This window comes from Mastigoproctus giganteus, chromosome 5, assembly GCF_048544385.1.
Source record: "Mastigoproctus giganteus isolate SK-2022 chromosome 5, ASM4854438v1, whole genome shotgun sequence".
In the NCBI taxonomy this organism is placed as follows: Eukaryota; Metazoa; Arthropoda; class Arachnida; order Uropygi; family Thelyphonidae; genus Mastigoproctus; species Mastigoproctus giganteus.
Genome location: NC_143579.1, coordinates 76,960,913 through 76,981,444, shown reverse-complemented (window position 1 = coordinate 76,981,444; position 20,532 = coordinate 76,960,913). Strand labels below are relative to the sequence as shown.

The 20,532-nt window shown below is 38.1% G+C and overlaps 1 protein-coding gene across 1 annotated transcript in view; it reads right to left on the bottom strand.

Annotated features, from left to right (window-relative positions):
* The window catches only part of LOC150085507 (uncharacterized), a 166,610-nt gene extending 161,094 nt beyond the window's left edge, over window positions 1-5,516 (bottom strand). The window contains exon 1 of the mRNA XM_090374585.1: window positions 5,469-5,516. Coding sequence (XP_090230711.1) covers window positions 5,469-5,481 — 13 coding nt within the window. The 5' untranslated portion in view covers window positions 5,482-5,516. The remainder of the gene's footprint in view (window positions 1-5,468) is intronic.
* Between the last annotated feature and the right edge of the window lie 15,016 nt (window positions 5,517-20,532).

Here is a 20,532-nt window from a genome sequence, read left to right as displayed (position 1 = left end):
AGGTTGATGACGTTGTGCGGATATCATCTTTTAAGGGCACAAAAGGTGATATAGTTGTACACGTTGGCACTAATGATATTAAGAGTAGGAGACCGGCGGAATTACTTAAGAAGTACAGGTCACTGTTGAAAAAAAAGCCGTGAATTAGGGTAGAATTTGAAAGTGTCTGCAATTCTGCCCAGACACGATAGGAGGGAGTATATGATGAGAGCCCTGTCGATCAATTCGGCCCTGGAAAGACTGTGCAAGGCTCAAGGGGTAGAATATTTTTCAGCCTGCTCTGTACTTGTTAACAGGAGAGACTGCTTCTACAGGGATGGGATACACTTAAATAGAAAGGGTGCAAGAATGTTTGCTGATGCTATCGAGGCAGCGTTAGGTGGGTCGGAAAACTGCTAGATTGGGGGATACAAGGACTAATAGATTAACAGTAGTCACTGGCAGAGGTGAAAGTGATTCTTGCACTGCTTCTATTGGAATGAGCAGAAGCCTGGAAAATAAGATGCAGGATAATTCAGAGACTGCTGTGAATCATTGGGGTACAAGTAAACACATGGGTTGTGTTAGGGTAGCTAAGAAAAAGAACAGGTGCATGTATACTTGCGTGTACACCAATGATACGAGTTTAGTAAATAAATTTGATGAATTTGAGGTATTGCTCAAAACATCAAAGGCAGATATTGTTGGGATATCAGAGACGTGGTGTCACACAGATATAAGGAATGCAGAACTGGAATTTGGGGAGTACAATGTCTATAGAAAGGATAGACAGGATAGGAAGGGAGGAGAGGCTATGCTATTAGTTAAGAAATACATAAAATCCAAGGAAGTGAAGCCAGTCGACATCGCTGGACAGAGCAGTGTCGAGTCAGATTGGTGTGACATAAGCATTGGGAGATCAAAATTGAGAGTAGGAGTGTGCTATAGGCCTAATGACTCTGATGAGTATAATAAGAAACTGTACAAGGAAATAGAGTGGGCCAGTAAATCAGAGTCTTATAATGGGAGATTTTAATTTCCCAGATATTGACTGGAATTTGGGGGCTGGTCACTCACACACTAGCAATGCTTTTGTGGATTTATTGGATGATTGTTTTCTACATCAGCATGTTCGGGAGGCAACTAGAGGGAGTAATACTCTTGATTTGATTATCAGTAGTGATTCTTCATGCATTAAGAATCTGCAGATAAATGAGCCACTAGGTGGCAGTGATCACAGTGTGCTGAAGTGGGATTTACTCAAAGAGGTAACTACCATTACGGGTAAAGGGAAGGGTTATTGGTTTCGTAAAGGCGACTACGATGGACTGAGACAGTATTTAAATTCTATACAGTGGGACCAACTGATGATGTTACCAACAGCAAATTCAAAATGGGAAGCATTCAAAGAACTTATCTTGGAAGCTACTAGGCTTTACATACCAACTAAGAAATATTGTTCAAGGTTTAGGCCTAAATGGATGTCAGATGAACTAATGAGACATATGGCAGAGAAGAAAAATGCATGAGATACATACAAATTAACACGTGACACAGAAGCCTATGATAGATACAAGTTGATCTGTAACCAAGTTACAAAGGAGGTTAGGCAGGCAAAGGCAGATTACGAGAAATCCTTGCAAAGAAAAACAGCAAAGAGTTCTTTACCTATGTAAACTCTAGAAGGAAGGGGATGAATCAGATTGGTTCACTTGATATCGAGGGTTCAACTGTTGATGATCCTGCTCAGGTAGCTTACAAACTAAATGAATATTTTGCATCGACATTCACACATGAGGAGTTATTCAGCGAGGGGAATGCCAGAGGTGAAGCAAACTCTAGCAGTAAGCTAGATGATTTTCTAATAACAGAGAGGAAAGTGGAGGAGAAATTGTTGAAGATAAACACAAGAAAGGCACCTTGGGTGGATATGATCTATCCAGTTATATTAAAGGAGGCAGCAAAGGAAGTAAGCAAACCCCTTAGCCATAATTATGAGAGCTTCCTTGGACTCAGGGGAAGTACCCATGGACTGGAGATGTGCAAATGTGACCCCAATTCACAAAGGAGGATCAAAGGCTGACACAAGTAATTATAGACCTGTGAGTTTAACTTCTGTTCAGGAAAATTAATGGAGGCACTGATTAAAGAAGCACTGTAGGATCATCTAGACAAGACTTCAGTTATAGCTCGGACACAGCATGGTTTTGTTAAGGGGAAGTCTTGCCTGACCAATTTGATTGGATACTATGATGCAGTCACAAAAGAACTGGATGCAGGGAATAACTTTGATATTATATACTTGGATCTTAGAAAGGTTTTTGATACTGTTGCACATGGAAGACTGCTGCACAAATTGGAGCAGTGTGGCATTGGAGGCAAATTGCTGCTATGGATAAAGGGGTGGTTGAGGGGGAGAAGACAGAGAGTGGTAATCAATGGACACTGCTCATCGTGGACTAATGTTATTAGTTGAGTCCCTCAGGGTTCAGTATTGGGTCCATTATTGTTTTCTGTATTTATAAATGATATTGATGATGGTATATCAAGCTTAATGTCCAAGTTTGCAGACGATACAAAGGTTGGCAGGGTTGTCAAGGACACTACTGACACTATGCTGCTGCAACAGGATCTGGAAAGGTTGAGCAGATGGGCTGAGAGGTGGCAAATGAAGTTTAACATTGACAAATGCAAAGTAATACATATGGGAAACAGTAACCCCAGTTGTTTGTTATTTTAGTTTTTAGGAGCATTAGCAACTAAGGCCATATTGCTCCTGGGATATGCGGTGGTCATTCCCTGACCTTTCCGCATCCTCCGTATATAGTGGTCATGGACTCGAACCCCGGTCTAATCAAGAAGCGTATTCTACGCACTGTTGCTCCTGCTCACCTGCTACAGAGGTGCCGCAATAACCCCAGAGCAATGTATCAACTCTGTGGTACTACACTGATAGTGGTAGAGAATGAAAAGGATCTGGGAGTAATTGTGCAGGCAGATATGAATTTTTCTGAGTAGTGCAGATGGGCTGCAAGAATAGCTCATGGTGTCTTGTCAATAGCAGGGATAAGTGAGGTGATTATTCCCTTGTATAAGGCAATGGTCAGGCCACACCTTAAGTACTGTATACTGGTCTGGAGGCCTCATTTCAAGAAGGATGTACAGCTGCTGGAACGAGTACAGAGAAGTGCAACAAGATTAGTGAATGGAACAAAGGGTTGCTCTTACGAAGAAAGGCTTAAGTTTTGCAAATTACAGTGTCTGGAGACTAGGCACCGGCAAGGTGATCTAATAGAGGTGTATAAAGCCTTGAATGGTTTGAGCATGCTCAATGCTGATGGGATTCTTCCTCTTGCTCAGAATAATCACCTGAGAGGGCATAAATTTAAATTGAGGAAAGACAGATGTAGGATAGATGTGCGGAAAGTTGCCTTTAGCCAGCACGTAGTTGGTTGGTGGAACATTCTTCCATCCCTTGTTGTGGAAGTTGATAGCCTAAATAAATTTAAGACTCAGCTGGACAGGTATTTCAAACAAACAAGGGGTGAAATGGGAGTGTTTTTTTTTTTTTTTTTTGGCTGATGCTGCATAAGCTTGATTTCTTGCATCATATGCCTCTACTAATGCTAAAAGGAGTGCAGCACCATGCACTAGTTACTGTACACCTTATGGAGCCATGAGGTGTAGACTCTTCAAATAAAATTGGTATAATTATAAACTCTGCTGTGAATCCACACCATACTGTAACGTACGGATTTTGTAGTGGTCTTTCATGCACAGCAGATGGACGAGAAGTTCCCCATATTCGGCAGTTTTGTGCATTTACAGCCCCATGAAGCGTGAAATGTGCCTCATCAGACCACAAGATCATTCAAGCCCATATATTATCAAGTTCCATACGAGCCAGAAATTGTAGAGCAAAGTCTATTCAGTGTTGCTGATTACAAGATTTTAGTTCTTGCACTACGTGAATCTTGTATGGGAACCAGTGTAAAATTATTCTAAACACTTTACGTACAGTAGACCAAGGAAGGTTACATCTCTTGACACACCTCTGGCACTACTGACTGGTAGTATTTCGCATTCTGATATGGAGGCCATTGCGACCACCACTTCATCCACTGCCTCTGTTCCGATATGTGGTTGTCCCCTGCCTGGAATTACACTTTACTCCCCGATTGCTTCAAATTTCTTTATTAGTTTTCGAAGCCCCACTGATGTGGAGCTTTGAAAACTAATAAAGTTTAAGATATTCACGTAGTGCTGCATGCAGCGTTACTATTATTCTGGTAGAAAAGTTTTACTAAAAGAGAACTTTCCTTTTTTGTACGAGCCATAATGGTTATTGACGGTGGGATTGGCCTGTCTGCTTTTGTCATTTGCATAAGCAGCATGTCTTGAAGTAAATCACAACTTTTACAAATGTGCAGTGCCGTTTTCCCCCTGGTGACGGAAATTTGAACTTTTTTTATTATTATTCTATGATTCACTTCCCCATACCCTAAATGCATACCCAATGATTTTCACAGCGCTAACTCTAACCGTTTTGACACATACGGTTTCCTGAATAGGGAAACTTATTTTATAACCACCCGGTATATACTAATGAGATTTAGGAAATTTAAACTGTTGTTGTCATCCACCTCTAGTGTATATTTTAATCATGGATGAAAAGTATTAAATTCTGATAAAAGCCTGTCAAACATAAATCTCTTGCTAATAGTTAAAATATTATATACATAGCATGTTAACATCCAGATATTCTAAATGCTATTACCTAGTGAATGTTCATTTTCTTTTAACGAACCCTTCTCATCACATTTGCTTCCAATATTTGTTCACAAAAATTCTATCTCTGTACGAATTAAATAAGAAGAAAAATAAATGTTTTTCTTCTTATTTAATTCTTATTTCTGATATCAATCACCTCCTCATATTTTTAGTTGACAATCCTTGCAAGAGGTACACTTTTTAATAAATGTCTTATCTTTATTATTTTTATTTCATTCCTTTCTCATTTATTTCATTTAAACTCAGATCTATTACAGAGATAATATTTATGAATAAAGAAGCTTTGCTGAATCACTTAATTATTTTTTTAAGATAAATAAGACATGATTGGGTTTTAGAAGAATCACGGTTAACCAAGTTTTATTTTCACTAGTAAAGAATTTTATGATATCAGCATTTAGATAACAAGTAGATATTAGAGAATTTGAAGCTGTTGATGCCAAGTAGGGTTTATCAAATTGTTAAGCTGAGTGTACATACTATCATCAGCAAAAGTATGGATAAAATTTCTAGTTGATGGGAAAAGGTTATTAATAGAGAGGAGCAAAAAAAGAACAGACCTTTGAGGAACTCCAACACATATGGATTAAACATACATTTTCCTGGGAGGAAAAGATATGTTTAATCCATTATTATATTCATTCAATTAGTGAAAAATAAGGATTAAATAATTAAATCGAAAAAACTTAATTGCCTACCAGAATTGCTCATTTTAGACACCAAAAAACAGTTGCTGCACACACACAGAAAGAAGTTTCATCTAAGGAGAGAGAGAGGAACAAAAAGATATATCTAAATTCATAATGCTGACTAAGTTATACAGGATGACAGATAAGATGGATCTGACTTTTACTAAACTGACTGTTAACTTTTAAACAAGACTGTTTACTGTTAAGTAGTAACCAATCTCTTATAACTGTCAGTAAGTTATAAAAGATACTGAATGGAATAACAGCTGGACCTATCACAGGATAACAATCTGAAAAGAAAAATAACCAATAAACATCAATTTTATAATAATAACAGCAGGATCCATCTTATTTGTGTCAACCTGTACATGATAATACAAAAAAATTTTTAAAAATTAAAAAAACAACACAATACCCTAAATTTTCTCCCAATAAAATACCTATATTTAATCTTGTTAAATACTGAATAGTAATAATTAAAACTGCATGCATCACTCTGAATGCCTATACATGAAAAATCACTAATTGCATGAGAGAAGTGTAGAATGGACAAAATCCCATTCTAAACTTAAATTTGTTTTCTCATTCACATTCTGAACTTTATATCCCTTCTCAATTCAGGCAATGTACAAAGCAATGATATAAAAATAAATTAGTTTCATAAATATACTGAAAAAAATCTTGTCACTACCAATGAGATATGAAAGTATAAAACAGAACTTTACTAAAAATATACAGTAAAAATAAAATACAATATATGGAAGATTATTAAAAATAAAAATATATACAGATAAATGATAAAAGTGTAACCCATGTTTCAATGTTGAAATTTTAGACTGCACACTATTTGTTATCGCTCCTGGTTGGAAGCACTGCATGTAGCAGGTTCCAACGTTAATAAAAAATGTGGAGCCGGCATGCACCCTATTACAGAAGTGATAATAACCACTTCATAATAGGGTGTATGCAACAAAATATTGTAGCTTTTGAAAGATGACAAGCCTATAATGTGGCAAATGTATGTCAGCCTATTCCACAGTCTGACGTTTTGTTCCCCTTCCCTTTTTTCCCACTGTTCACAATCTGCATTAGTTTATTAGTGAATACCTATATATAAGTTGAGCCTCTGTGGAATATATTGATGTATGTCATACCACTTATCCTGTAAGCTGATAAAGGAGCACATTGCTCCAAACTTAATATATATTTTGTGCTTATCATTTTTAATACTTTTATCATTTATCTGTATATATTTTTATTTCTATTTTTAATAATCTCCCATATATTGTATTTTTTTTATATTTGCTGTATATTTTTAATAAAGTTTATTTTATACTTTCATGTTTTGTTGGTAGTAACAAGATTTGTTTCAGTACGCAAATTCCCAAGGCACAAGGCCTTTTTAGGGTCTGTAGTCTAACGAAAGATCCTTATGTCACTCAGTTGTCTGTCTGTCTGTCCGTCCATCCATCCATCTATCACAGGATTGTATCTCTGGAACCACTCAACTTATTGCCTAGAAATTTTGCATGGGCTTGTACAATCATGTGGGCCAACATAATGATCGTTTTTGACAAAAATTTGATCATTTTTGACAAAAAATTTGTCTGAGAAATGGGGAAGTAAAATGTGGGAGGGACAAAAATGTTGTCAACAACCTATAGCTTATTATACACCATTGAAAAGAGCTCAACGAGCAGGTTTAAAATATTTTTTAAATTAAAAATGGCGGCATCCCCCCCTCTATTTTTGTCGCTAATGGAGCTAAAAATTTAAAAATCACATTAGCTATGCGTTATTTGATGTTTATCAAAGGAAAACTATTCCGATCGAAATCCATCATTTACTTTTTGTGTTAAAAAAATTAAAAAACCAATTTTTTATTGCACTTCGATAGTGTGCCTCTTTGTACTAGGTAACTCGCCTTTTAGTGACAAAAAGGTTGCTAAATAGCTAATAATTCTATAAAGGTCATTTATAAATTTTGCGACAAGAAGAATTTAACAATTTTCAAAGCTGGAGCTTTCCTGGCAAGGAGGTACTCAGAGAGCCAGTGTTGAGGCAGCAGTGGTGGGGAGGCGCCTGCACTAACAAACCAAATAAATATTTTGCAACTATGTTCATATGTGAAGATGTTTTTTAGGAATGGGAATACTGGAAGTATATCAAGTTACAACTGGAAGCTAAATGACTTTGTGATAACTGAAAATAAAATGAAAGGGAAACTGTTGAAGCGGGAATAAATTAAATCAGGCATCTGGGGTTAATAGGATCTCTCCAATTAATAAAAGCAGCAGCAAGAGAGGTAAGCAAACCTTTGGACATAATTATGGGGGCATCCTTGGATTCAAGAGAAGTCCTTACATTTTGGAGATGTGCACATCTACAAAATGTAAGGACTTGAATGCAAATTGAATGACTTGAATGTAAGGAAATTGAATTCTTGAATGTCTCTCCTAATTCACAAAGAGGGTGGGGAACCCAAAGGGAAAGTGAGTCATTAAATATATATAAGCTTGACTACTGTTTCCTAAAAATTAATGGAGTCAGTGATCAAAGAAGTAATGCAAGATCATCCGTACAGGAATGCAGTTACACTGCAATCGCAGTATGGATTTGTTAAGGGCAGATCTTACCTGATCAATCTGATTAGGCACTACGACACAAAACAAAGGAACTGGATACGAAAAAAAATAATTTTGATATCATAAACTTAAATTTCAGTAAAGTTTTTGGCACAGTTAAAAATGAAAGACCGCTGCACAAATTGGACCAGTGTGGCATTGCATTAGCATTAGTAGAGGCATATGATGCAAGAAAGCAAGCTTATGCAGCATCAGCCAAAAAAAAAAAAAAAAAACATTCCCATTTCACCCCTCCGTTCATTCGAAATACCTGTACAGCTGAGCCTTAAATTTATTTAGGCTATCAACTTCCACAACAAGGGATGGAAGTCTGTTCCACCAACCAACTACCAGCTGGCTAAAGGCAAATTTCTGCATATCTATCCTACATCTGTCTTTCCTCAATTTGAATTTATGCCCTCTCACGTGATTATTCTGAGCAAGAGGAAGAATCCCATCAGCATTGGGCATGCTCAAACCATTCAAGGCTCTATACACCTCTATCAGATCACCTGGTAGGTGCCTAGTCTCCAGACACTGTAATTTGCAAAATTTAAGCTATTCTTCGTAAAAGGAGCAGTGTGGCATTGCATTAGCATTAGTAGAGGCATATGATGCAAGAAAGCCAGCTTTGTTCCATTCACTAATCTTGTTGCTATTCTTACTCGTTCCAGCAGCTCTACATCCTTCTTGAAATGAGGCCTCCAGACCTGTATACAGTACTCAAGGTGTGGCCTGACCATTGCCTTATACAAGAAAAATCACCTCCTTATCCCTGCTAGAAAAATTCCTGTATATCATTGACAAGACACCATGAGCTACTCTTGCAGCCTGTCTGCACTGCTCAGAAAACTTCATATCTGCCTGCACTGCTCAGAAAACTTCATATCTGCCTGCACAATTACCCCCAGGTCCTCAGTGTAGTACCACAGAGTTGATACGTTACACTGGGGTTACTGTTTCCCATATGTAGTACTTTATATTTGTCAATGTTAAACTTCATTTTCCACCTCTCGGCCCATCTGCTCAACCTTTCCAGATCCTGTTGCAGCAGCATACTGTCAGTAGTGTCCTTAACAACCCTGCCAACCTTTGTCGTCTGCAAACTTGGACATCAAGCTTGATATACCATCATCAATATCATTTATAAATACAGAAAACAACAATGGATCCAACACTGAACCTTGAGGGACTCCACTAGACTCCAACTGAGGGTTCAAATTGGGAGCAAGTTACTGCTAAGGGTAAAGGAATGGTTGAGTACCAAAAGACAGAGGGTATTTATAAATGGACACTGCTCTTGTTATTAAACCCAAAAGTAGTGGTGGGTAACTTGATGACCCTCAAAAATAACGTACTTTTGTTAACTGTTAATCAACGTTTATAAATCTGAAATATTTTCTACCTTCCTAAATTTAGTCAAACTTCTACTGCAATAGTTTCTGAAGTGATTTTTTGGTGATTTTCATACAGAAATTGCACGCAAGAACCAGTTAGGTTACCCGTCACTATCTTTGCAACTATTTGGTTTTTTGCTTGAAGAATAGAATGACACTGGGTGCTCGCGCGCGCGCGCGCACGCACACACGCACACACGCACCAATAACAAGGTTTTGAAAGTGTCAGATTACTTGCTTTTGTTCTCCCACTAGTTCAATAAACATCTACAGTCTAACCATAATTATTTTTGAAATATTTATTGTTTTCACAGAACAAAAATGATTATACAAAACCTGATAATCTCTACAGATGGACACCATTTGTGGGCAGCAAAGTACATAGTTTCAAATTTTGTGCTATGAAGTTTGCAAAATTTGAAATAAATCTCTAAAAGAAAGTAATTAATAGTATTGCATACATAATATGTCTCAGCTGCCCACATCAATGCCAGAGCTTGCACGTGAACATCACGCAACACAGAGGCAACCCCCAAGGCAGAATGCACTGGTCCCAAAGGAACTAGTTGTTGTAGGTGACTCTATATAGTCAGTGAAAAGGAGAACATATTGTGCAAAAAGGATAGATGGAACAGGACCAAGATATGTCTACCAGGGGCAAAGGTGGATGACGTACGGCAGATATCATCCTTTAAGGGCACAAAGGGTGATATTGTTGTACACGTTGACATTAATGATATTAAGAGTATGAGACTGGCAGAATTACTTAACAAGTACAAGGCAATGCTGAAAAAAAGCCGTCAGTTAGCGTTGAATATGAAAGTGTCTGCAATTCTGCCCAGACACGATAGGAGGGAGTATATGATGAGAGCCTTGTCAATCAATTCGGCCCTGGAGAGATTGTGCAAGGCTCAAGGGGTAGAATTTTTCTCAGCCTGGTCTGTGCTTGTTAGCAGAAGAGACTGCTTCTACAGGGATGCGATACACTTAAATAGAAAGGATGCAATAATATATTTGCTGATGTTATCGAGGCAGAGTTAGGTGGGTCAGAAAACTGCTAGCTTGGGGGGGATACACAGACTAATAGATTAACAGTAGCCACTGGCTGAGGTAAAAGTGATTCTTGCACTACTTCTATTGAAATGCAATTGAGCAGCAGCCTGGAAAGCAAGGCAATGGGAATTTCCAGGACAACTGGGAGTCACAGTCGAACAAGTAAATACATGGGCTGTGTTAGAGTAACTAAGAGTAGAAACAGGTGCATGTATACTTGCATGTACACCAATGCGAAGAGTATAGTTAATAAATTCGATGAGCTTGAAGTGCTAGTCAAGACGTCAAAGGCAGATATTGTTGGGATATCAGAGACATGGTGTCACACAGACATAAGCAGTGCTGAACTGGAATTTGAGGAGTACAATGTGTACAGAAAGGATAGACAGGACAGAAAGGGAGGAGGGGTTATGCTGTTAGTTAAGAAACACACAAAATCTAAGGAAGTACATCCAATTGACGTTGGCAGACAATGCAATGTTGAGTCCGTTTGGTGTAACATAAGCACTGGGAAAGGAAAAATTAGAGTAGGTGTGTGTTATAGGCATAATGAATCTGATGAGTATAATGAGCAATTGTGCAGAGAAATAGAATGGGCCAGTAAATTAGAGTGTCTTATAATGGGGGATTTTAATTTCCCGGATATCGACTGGAATTTGTGGGTTGGTCACTCACACACTAGCAAGGCTTTTGTGGATTTATTGGATGATTGTTTTTACAGCAGCATGTTCGAGAGGAAACTAGAGGGAGTAATACTCTTTATCTGATTATCAGTAGTGATTCTTCATGCATTAAGAATCTGCAGATAAAGGAACCACTAGGTGGCAGTGATCACAGTGTGCCGAAGTGGGATTTACTCAAAGATTTACTTTAACCCAAGCACGGTACTAAGTACTATAGGTTCTAATACCTCTCGTGTTTGGGGTTCTCATAAAAAAAAAAAAAAAAAAAGTAACTACCATCAAGTGTAAAGGGAAGGGTTTTTGCTTTCGTAAAGGTGACTATGGTGGTCTGAGAGAGTATTTAAATTCTATACGGTGGAACCAACTGATGATGGTACCAACAGCAAATTCAAAATGGGAAGCATTCAAAGAATAAATTTTGGAAGCTACTAAGCTTTTCATACCAACAAAGAAATATTGTTCAAGCTTTAGGCCTAAATGGAGGTCAGTTGAACTAATTAGACATGTGAGAGAGAAGAAAAAATGTATGGGATACATATAAATTAACATATGACACAGAAGCCTATGATAGATATAAGCTGGTCTATAACCAAGTTACAAAGGAGGTTAGGCAGACGAAGACAGATTACGAGAAAGCTTTGGCAAATGATGCAAAGAAAAACAGCAAAGAGTTCTTTACTTATGTAAACTCTAGAAGGAAGGAGATGAATCAGATTGGTCCACTTGATATCGATAGTTCAACTGTTGATGATCTTGCACAGGTAGCTAGCAAACTAAAGAATATTTTGCATCGACATTCACAAATGAGGAATTATTCAGAGAGGGGAATGCCAGAGGTGTATTCAACTCTGGCAGTAAGCTGGATAATCTTGTAATAACTGAGAGTAAAGCGGAGGAGAAATTGTTGAAGATAAACACAAGAAAGGCACCTAGGGTAGTGGGAACTATTCAGTTATATTAAAGGAGGCGGCAAAGGAAGTAAGCAAACCCTTAGCCATAATTATGAGAGCTTCCGTGGACTGGAGTTGTGCAAATGTGACCCCAATCCATAAAGGAGGACAAAGGGAGACACGGGTAATTACAGACCTGTTAGTTTAACTTCTGTTCCAGGGAAATTAATGAAGGCACTGGTCCATTGCAGGATCATCTAGACAAGACTTAAGTTACAGCTCGGACACAGCATGGGTTTGTTAAGGGGAAGCCTTGTCTGACTAATTTGATTGGATACTATGATGTAGTCACAAAGGAACTGGATGCAAAGAATAACTTTGATATCATATATTTGGATTTTAGAAAAGCTTATGATACTGTTGCTCATGGAAGACTGCTGCACAAATTGGAGCAGTGTGGCATTGGAGGCAAATTGCTGCTATGGATAAAAGAATGGTTGAGTGGAAGAAGACAGAGAGTGGTAATCAATGGACACTGCTCTTCGTGGACTAATGTTATTAATGTTATTAGTCCCTCTGGGTTCAGTGTTGGGTCCATTGTTGTTTTCTGTATTTATAAATGATATTGATGATGGAATATCAAGCTTAATATCCAAGTTTACAGATGACAGAAAGGTTGGCAGGGTTGTTAAGGACACCACTGACAGTATGCTGCTGCAACAGGATTTGGAAAGGTTGAGCAGATGGGCTGAGAGGTGGCAAATGAAGTTTAACAACGAGAAATGTAAAGTACTACATATGGGAAACAGTAACCCCAGTGTAACGTATCAACTCTGTGGTACTACACTGACGGTGGTAGAGAATGAAAAGGACCTGGGGGTAATTGTGCTGGCAGATATGAAGTTTTCTTGGTGTCTTGTCAATGATATACAGGAATTTTTCTAGCAGGGATAAGGTGATTATCCCCTTGTATAAGGCAATGGTCAGGCCACACCTTGAGTACTGTATACAGGTCTGGAGGCCTCATTTTAAGAAGGATGTAGAGCTGTTGGAACGAGTACAGATGGGCAACAAGATTAGTGAATGGAAAAAAGGGTTGCTCTTACGAAGAAAGGCTTAAGTTTTGCAAATTACAGTGTCTGGAGACTAGGCACCTGCGAGGTGATCTGATTGAGGTGTATAAAGCCTTGAATAGTTTGAGCATGCTCAATGCTGATGGGATTCTTCCTCTTGCTCAGAATAATCGCCTGAGAGGGCATAAATTCAAATTGAGGAAAGACGTTTGTAGGATAGATGTGCGGAAGTTTGCCTTTAGCCAGCGGGTGGTTGATTGCTGGAACAAACTTCCATCTGTCGTTGTAGAAGTTGATAGCTTTTTTTTTGGCCGACGCTATATAAGCTTGCTTTCTTGCATCACGTGTCTTTGCTAATGTTAATGGACATTATTTGTGATTAGGTAAAGACCAATGGATCTCAAGACAGAAGTGTAGATCTCTTCCTATAAATCAGAAATCCCGTAGACAGAAATGTAGCTGTCCTCATACAAGCATGCAGTTCTGCAGCAAGCAACGGATCCACAAGATGGAAATGATCATGGAAATGAGATTTGTTCATAGAAATAACTACTATCAAGGGTGAAGGAAAGGGATTTTCTTTTTACAAAGGTAATCACAATGGACTTAGCCAATTTAGGCACATTAGCATATATGCTTATTGTCTTCACAATGTTTGTCCATTTGTCTGTCCACATGTAATAACTTGGCTCCTGGTGATGCATTTTTGTGAAATTTTATATTTGGCCTTTTTTTTTAAATATTTGGTGAACCATCCCAAATTTCATTAAAATTGGACCATTATAAATCTGGAAATAATTATTCCTTTGTCCACCTACAATAACTCGACTTTCATTGGATGGATTGTCATTAAATTTTAAATTTCACAATTAAATTTTTAGCTATGGCTTAAGTTTTTACGGTACTCACCTTACAATACCATAAAATATTGTCATGCACAAGAAGACGTAGTAATAAAGTTAGAGGTGGATACTATAAAAGCATAAGCCATAGCCAAAAATAACAGTGCTATAGATCTTTGCTAATATTAACATGTGTCAATTTCACTATATTAAAATGATCTGTGAAGCCTTCCCAAATTTAATTAAGAGTAAACCAATAGAAATCTTTCAATAATTATTATTTTTTTAAACATATCAAATTGGCTCTATATATTGTGGCTAAATCACTGAATATTATGTTTTTTGCCATGTGCTGTTTGGAGAAATGAATGGACAATGTAGTAGATAGATAAAAACAAAATTCTCAGTTTGTGCATGTGTCATTGCTTTCTGTATGTTGGGTTTTTTGTTAGAAATTATGAATTATTACTATTTGCTAACATATCTGAAATGTAACACACTGCATACATTAACTAACTTGTTTAAATTCTTTTTATCAGGACCAAATGATGTTTTTAACAAAAACTGCAAAGAATCATGGGCTATCTAGGTCTGCCCTGCCAACCACACTGGTCCCAGATATTTGGACCTAAGAGGAACCCTAATATACATCTGGTGAGTAAGGGCTTGGCATACCCAGGGTCCTGAGCTGGATATCTTTATTCTTCTCTTTCTTGGTGATTCCCTTCTGACACGCACTCACTCTCTCAGAAATTTTTTTTGACTGGTGCTGCATAAGCTTCAGGCTTCCTTGCACTATGTCTAGTAATAATAATACAAACCCAATCGTTATACTATCACCATTGGAGAGTCTCTCTCTCTCTCTCTGTGTGTGTGTGTGTGTGTGTGTGTGTGTGTGTGTGTGTGTGTGTGTGTGTGTGTGTGTGTGTGTGTGTGTGTGTGTGTGTGTGTGGTTGCAAAACAATTAGGAAAAAACAAATCTTTGCGCATATGCAATGCATTAGTTCATCACTCACTCCACATCATGTTAAGAGCAGCAGCACAATCATTCTATGAAGCATTCATTCAATCCCAGTTCTGTCAACTGTTAACACACACTCGGGTAATTAATGGTGATCTACTTAACTTGGGATGAATGATCGTAATACCTTTTGTCTTCAATTGGCATATGTTTTTCCAACAGATGATTTTGGATGTCTCACTCTCTCCGTTTCGGCCAAATAGACATGCATGCTATGGCATATCCATTTGGCAGAACACCTATCACACTAAAGTATTTAGGTTCTTTTGCATTTCATTTTATTCCATCTCCTTGTTATTGAGCGTGTGCCTTGTAATTGGTACTCCCTGTTAAAAGACATGCACCTCTGGAATTAAGTATTACTTCCCAGTAGGTCAGATGTCTAGAATGGAAGTTTGAGGACCACAAAATAACAGTACTTACAAAACTGTGTGTGTGTCATTATGATGCACACATGACATTCTGAAACTACTGTCTTTTCAAGATCCTTAAAATAATTAGAATGAAATGAAATGAGTATCTTATATGTTCTAGTTCAGATAACCCAATTAGCCAAGCCCATCGAGAGCTGAAGCTGTTTACCAGTATTAGACAGACCGAAACTAATTTCCAAGCTGCTGACATATGACTCTGATGAGTAGAATAAGAAACTGTACAGGGAAATAGAATTGGCCAGTAAACCAGAGAGTCTTATAATGGGGGATTTTAATTTCCAAGATATTGACTGGAAATTGTGGGTTGGTCACTCATACACTAGCAATGCTTTTGTGGATTTATTGGATGATTGTTTTCTATATCAGCATGTTTGGGAGGCAACTAGAGGGAGTAATACTCTTGATCTGATTATCAGTAGTGATTCTTCATGCATTAAGAATCTGCAGATAAAGGAACCACTAGGTGGCAGTGATCACAGTGTGCTGAAGTGGGATTTACTCAAAGAGATAACTACCATCGGGGTAAAGGGAAGGGTTTTTGCTTTCGTAAAGGCGTCTACGATGGCAGTAGTAGTAGCAGTGGCATTTGATGCAAGAAAGCAAGTGTATGAGCTTATGCAGCATCAGCCAAAAATAAAAAAAAAAAAACACACCATTCCCTCCAAATGCCTGTCCAGTTACTCCTTAAATTTATTCAACCTATCAACTTCCACAACGACAGATGGAAGTTTGTTCCAGCAATTAACCACCCGCTGACTAAAGGCAAATTTCCGCACATCTATTCTACATCTGTCTTTTCTTAATTTGAATTTATGCCCCCTTAGGTTCGTAATCTGAACAAGTAGAAGGATCCCATCAGAATACAGCGTGCTCAACCCATTCAAGGCCTTATATACCTCAATCAGATCACCGCGCAGGTGCCTAGTCTCCAGCCACTGCAATTTGCAGAACTTAAGCCTCTCTTGGTAAGAGGATCCCTTCATTCCCCTCACCAATCTTGTTGCCCTTCTCTGTACATGCTCAAGTAAATCTACATCCTTCCTAAAATGAGGCCTCCAGACCTGTATGAAGTACTCAAGGCGTGGGCTGACCATTGCCTTATCCCTCTGTATAAGACAATGGTCAGCCCTCTGTATAAGGCAGTGGGCTGACCATTGCCTTATACAGAGGGATAATCACCTCCTTTTCCCTGCTAGCAAAATTCCTATACATCATTGACAAAACCCCATGACCTGCCCTGGCAGCCTGTCTGCATTGCTCAGAAAACTTCATATCTGACTGCACAATTACTCGCAGGTCTTTTTTATTTTCTACCACCTTAAGTGTAGTACCACACAGTTGGTACGTTTCTCTGGGGTTACTTCTACCCATATGCAGTACTTTGCATTTGTCAAGGTTAAACTTCAGTTGCCACTTCTTAGCCCATCTGCCCAAATTATCTAGATCCTGTTGCAGTAGCACACTGCCATTACTGTCATTAACAACCCTGCCAACCTTTGTATCATCTGCAAACTTTGACATTAAGCCTGATATACATTCATCAATATCATTGATAAATATACAAAACAACAGTGGACCTAACACCGAACCCTGTGGGACTCCACTAATAACATTAGTCCAAGAAGAGCAGCACCCATTGATTACCACCCTCTGTCTTCTCCCACTTAACCATCCTTTTATCCATTGTAGCAACTTACCCTTAATACCATTCTGCTCCAATTTGTACAATAGTCTTACATGCGCAACAGCGTCAAAAGCTGGTCTGAGACAGTATTTAAATTCTATTCAGTGGGACCAACTGATGATGTTACCAACAGCAAATTCAAAATGGGAAGCATTCAAAGAACTTATTTTGGAAGCTACTAGGCTTTACATACCAACTAAGAAATATTGTTCAGGGTTTAGGCCTCAATGGATGTCAGATGAACTAATGAGACATATGGCAGAGAAGAAAAATGCATGGGATACATATAAATTAATGGATGACATGGAAGCCTATGATAGATATAAGCTGGTCTGTAACCAAGTCACAAAGGAGATTAGGCAGGCAAAGGCAGATTATGAGAAATCCTTGGCAAAGGATGCAAAGAAAAACAGAAAAGAGTTCTTACCTATGTAAACTCTAGAAGGAAAGGGATGAATCAGATTGGTTCACTGGATATTGACGGTTCAACAGTTGAGGATCCTGCTCAGGTGGCTAACAAGCTAAACGAGTATTTTGCATCTACATTCACACATGAGGAGTTATTCAGCAAGGGGAATGCCAGAGGTGAAGTAAACTCTAGCAGAGAGCTAGATGATTTTGTAATAACTGAGAGGAAAGTGGAGGAGAAATTGTTGAGGATAAACATCAAAAAGGCACCCAGGGTGGATGGGATCTATCCAGTTATATTGAAGGAGGCAGCAAAGGAAGTAAGTAAACCCTTAGCCATAATTATGAGAGCTTCTTTGGACTCAGGGGAGGTACCCATAGACTGGAGATGTGAAATTTGTCACCCCAATTCACAAAGGAAGATCAAAGGCTGACACAAGTAATTATAGACCTGTGAGTTTAACTTCCGTTCCAGGAAAATTAATGGAGGCACTGGTTAAAGAAGCACTGCAGGATCATCTAGACAAGACTTCAGTTATAGCTCGGACACAGCATGGTTTTGTTAAGGGAAAGTCTTGCCTGACCAATTTGATTGGATACTATGATACAATCACAAAAGAACTGGATGCAGGGAATAACTTTGATATTATATATTTGGATCTTAGAAAGGCTTTTGATACTGTTGCACATGGAAGACTGTTGCACAAATTGGAGCACTATGGCCTTGGAGACAAATTGCTGCTATGGATAAAGGGATGGTTGAGGAGTAGAAGACAGAGTGGTAATCAATGGACACTGCTCATTGTGGACTAATGTTATTAGTGGAGTCCCTCATGTTTCAGTGTTGGGTCCATTGTTGTTTTCTGTATTTATAAATGATATTGATGATGGTACATCAAGTTTAATGTCTAAGTTTGCAGACGATACAAAGGTTGGCAGTGTTGTTAAGGACACTACTGACAGTATGCTGCTGGAACAGGATCTGAAAAGTTTGAGCAGATAGGCTGAGATGTAGCAAATGAAGTTTCTAACATTGAAAAATGTAAAGTTCTAGATATGGGAAACAGTAACCCCGGAGCAACGTATCAACTCTGTTGTACTACATTGACAGTGGTAGAGAATGAAAAGGACCTGGGAGTAATTGTGCAGGCAGATATGAAGTTTTCTGAGCAGTGCAGATTGGGCTGCAAGAATAGCTCATGGTGTCTTGTCAATGATATACAGGAATTTTTCTAGCAGGGATAAGGAAGTTATTATTCCCTTGTATAAGGCAATGGTCAGGCCACACCTTGAATACTGTATACAGGTCTGGAGGCCTCATTTCAAGAAGGATGTAGAGCTGCTGGAACGAGTACAGAGAAGGGCAACAAGTTTAGTGAATGGAACAAAGGGTTGCTCTTATGAAGAAAGGCTTAGGTTTTACAAATTACGGTGTCTTGCGACTAGGCACCGGCAAGGTGATCTGATAGAAGTGTATAAAGCCTTGAATGGTTTGAGGATGCTCAATGCCAATGGGAATCTTCCTCTTGCTCAGAATAATCACCTGAGTGGGTATAAATTCAAATTGAGGAAAGACAGATGTAGGATAGATGTGCGGAAATTTGCCTTTAGCCAGCAGGTAGTTGGTTGGTGGAACAGACTTCCATCCCTTGTTGTGGAAGTTGATAGCCTAAATAAATTTAAGGCTCAGCTGGACAGGTATTTCGAACGAACTGAGGGGTGAAATGGGAATGGTTTTTTTTTTTTTTTTTTTGGCTGATGCTGCATAAGCTTGCTTTCTTGCATCATATGCCTCTACTAATGCTATACAATATTACAAAATACATTATCCTCTCTGGGCTAAACACTAACCGATCAAAAGCTGCTCAGAAATCTTTCTAATTACTTATTTTTGTAAGCATTAACCTACTAAATAGCTATATTTAGTTTTTTAACTCTAAGAATATTCAATCCCTTTTATTATCAAGAACCCACTATAGATCTTATGACAAGGCATTCTGAATCACCTTGTATATGTACACATACTTTCATGAAAGGACAGCAGTTTCTTTACAAGTTTAGAGAGACCTGGGTTCAAATGCCATCAGAGACTGGAGGAATTCTTAGAAGCCCTTTTCAACTGGAGTTATAATTACAAAATGTAGAATGAAGGCAAAATATTTAGGTTGTGATGATCTTCCATCAACTCAGTTCTAAATCTTCCAGACCAACCTTTCACCTTCTCCAACTCTCTTGGAGAATCAAATATATATATCTCCTTGGCCACCAAAACTATCACTGCCACAATATGGAACATCCACTTATGCCAAATAATATTCCTTTATTTATGTTTTTTTTATTAACAATCTGTATATATGGATTGTTAACAAACCATTTTTATTAATTTTTTTATTTAATAAAAATTATTAATTCAATTCTTCAATTCAATTTTTATTAAATTTAAATAACAATTTTTATTAATGCTTAGGAAGTATATGTTAATGATGCCTGTTTCAAAATGTATCTGCACTATTATTATTAACCATATTGTTGCAAGGAAGCCTGAGGCTTATGCTGCACCAGCCAAAAAAAAATTGAGTACCCTGAGAAAGATATGAGGGAATCACCAAAAGAGAGAAGAATGATGATATCCAGCTCAGGACCCTGAGTGTGCCAAGCCCATACTCACCAGGTGTGAGCCCCTGGGGTAATTTATGTTACTGCATAAAACTGCAAGCTGTTAGAACCTTGTTTGCATCAAATCTTTACACTTCCTTTCTACTCTCTGGCTACAGATCCATAAAACTGATTTTTACTTAAACCTCTCTGATACTGCCTTACATGTTTGCAGTGTTGAAGAGGATTCTACTCACCTCTTGTTTAACTGTCTACTTTACATAGACCCTCAGACAACCACTCAACAACATAATAAATTTTGATCTGGAACCAAAAGTAAACTACTTTATTCTAAAGAGATCTTTATCA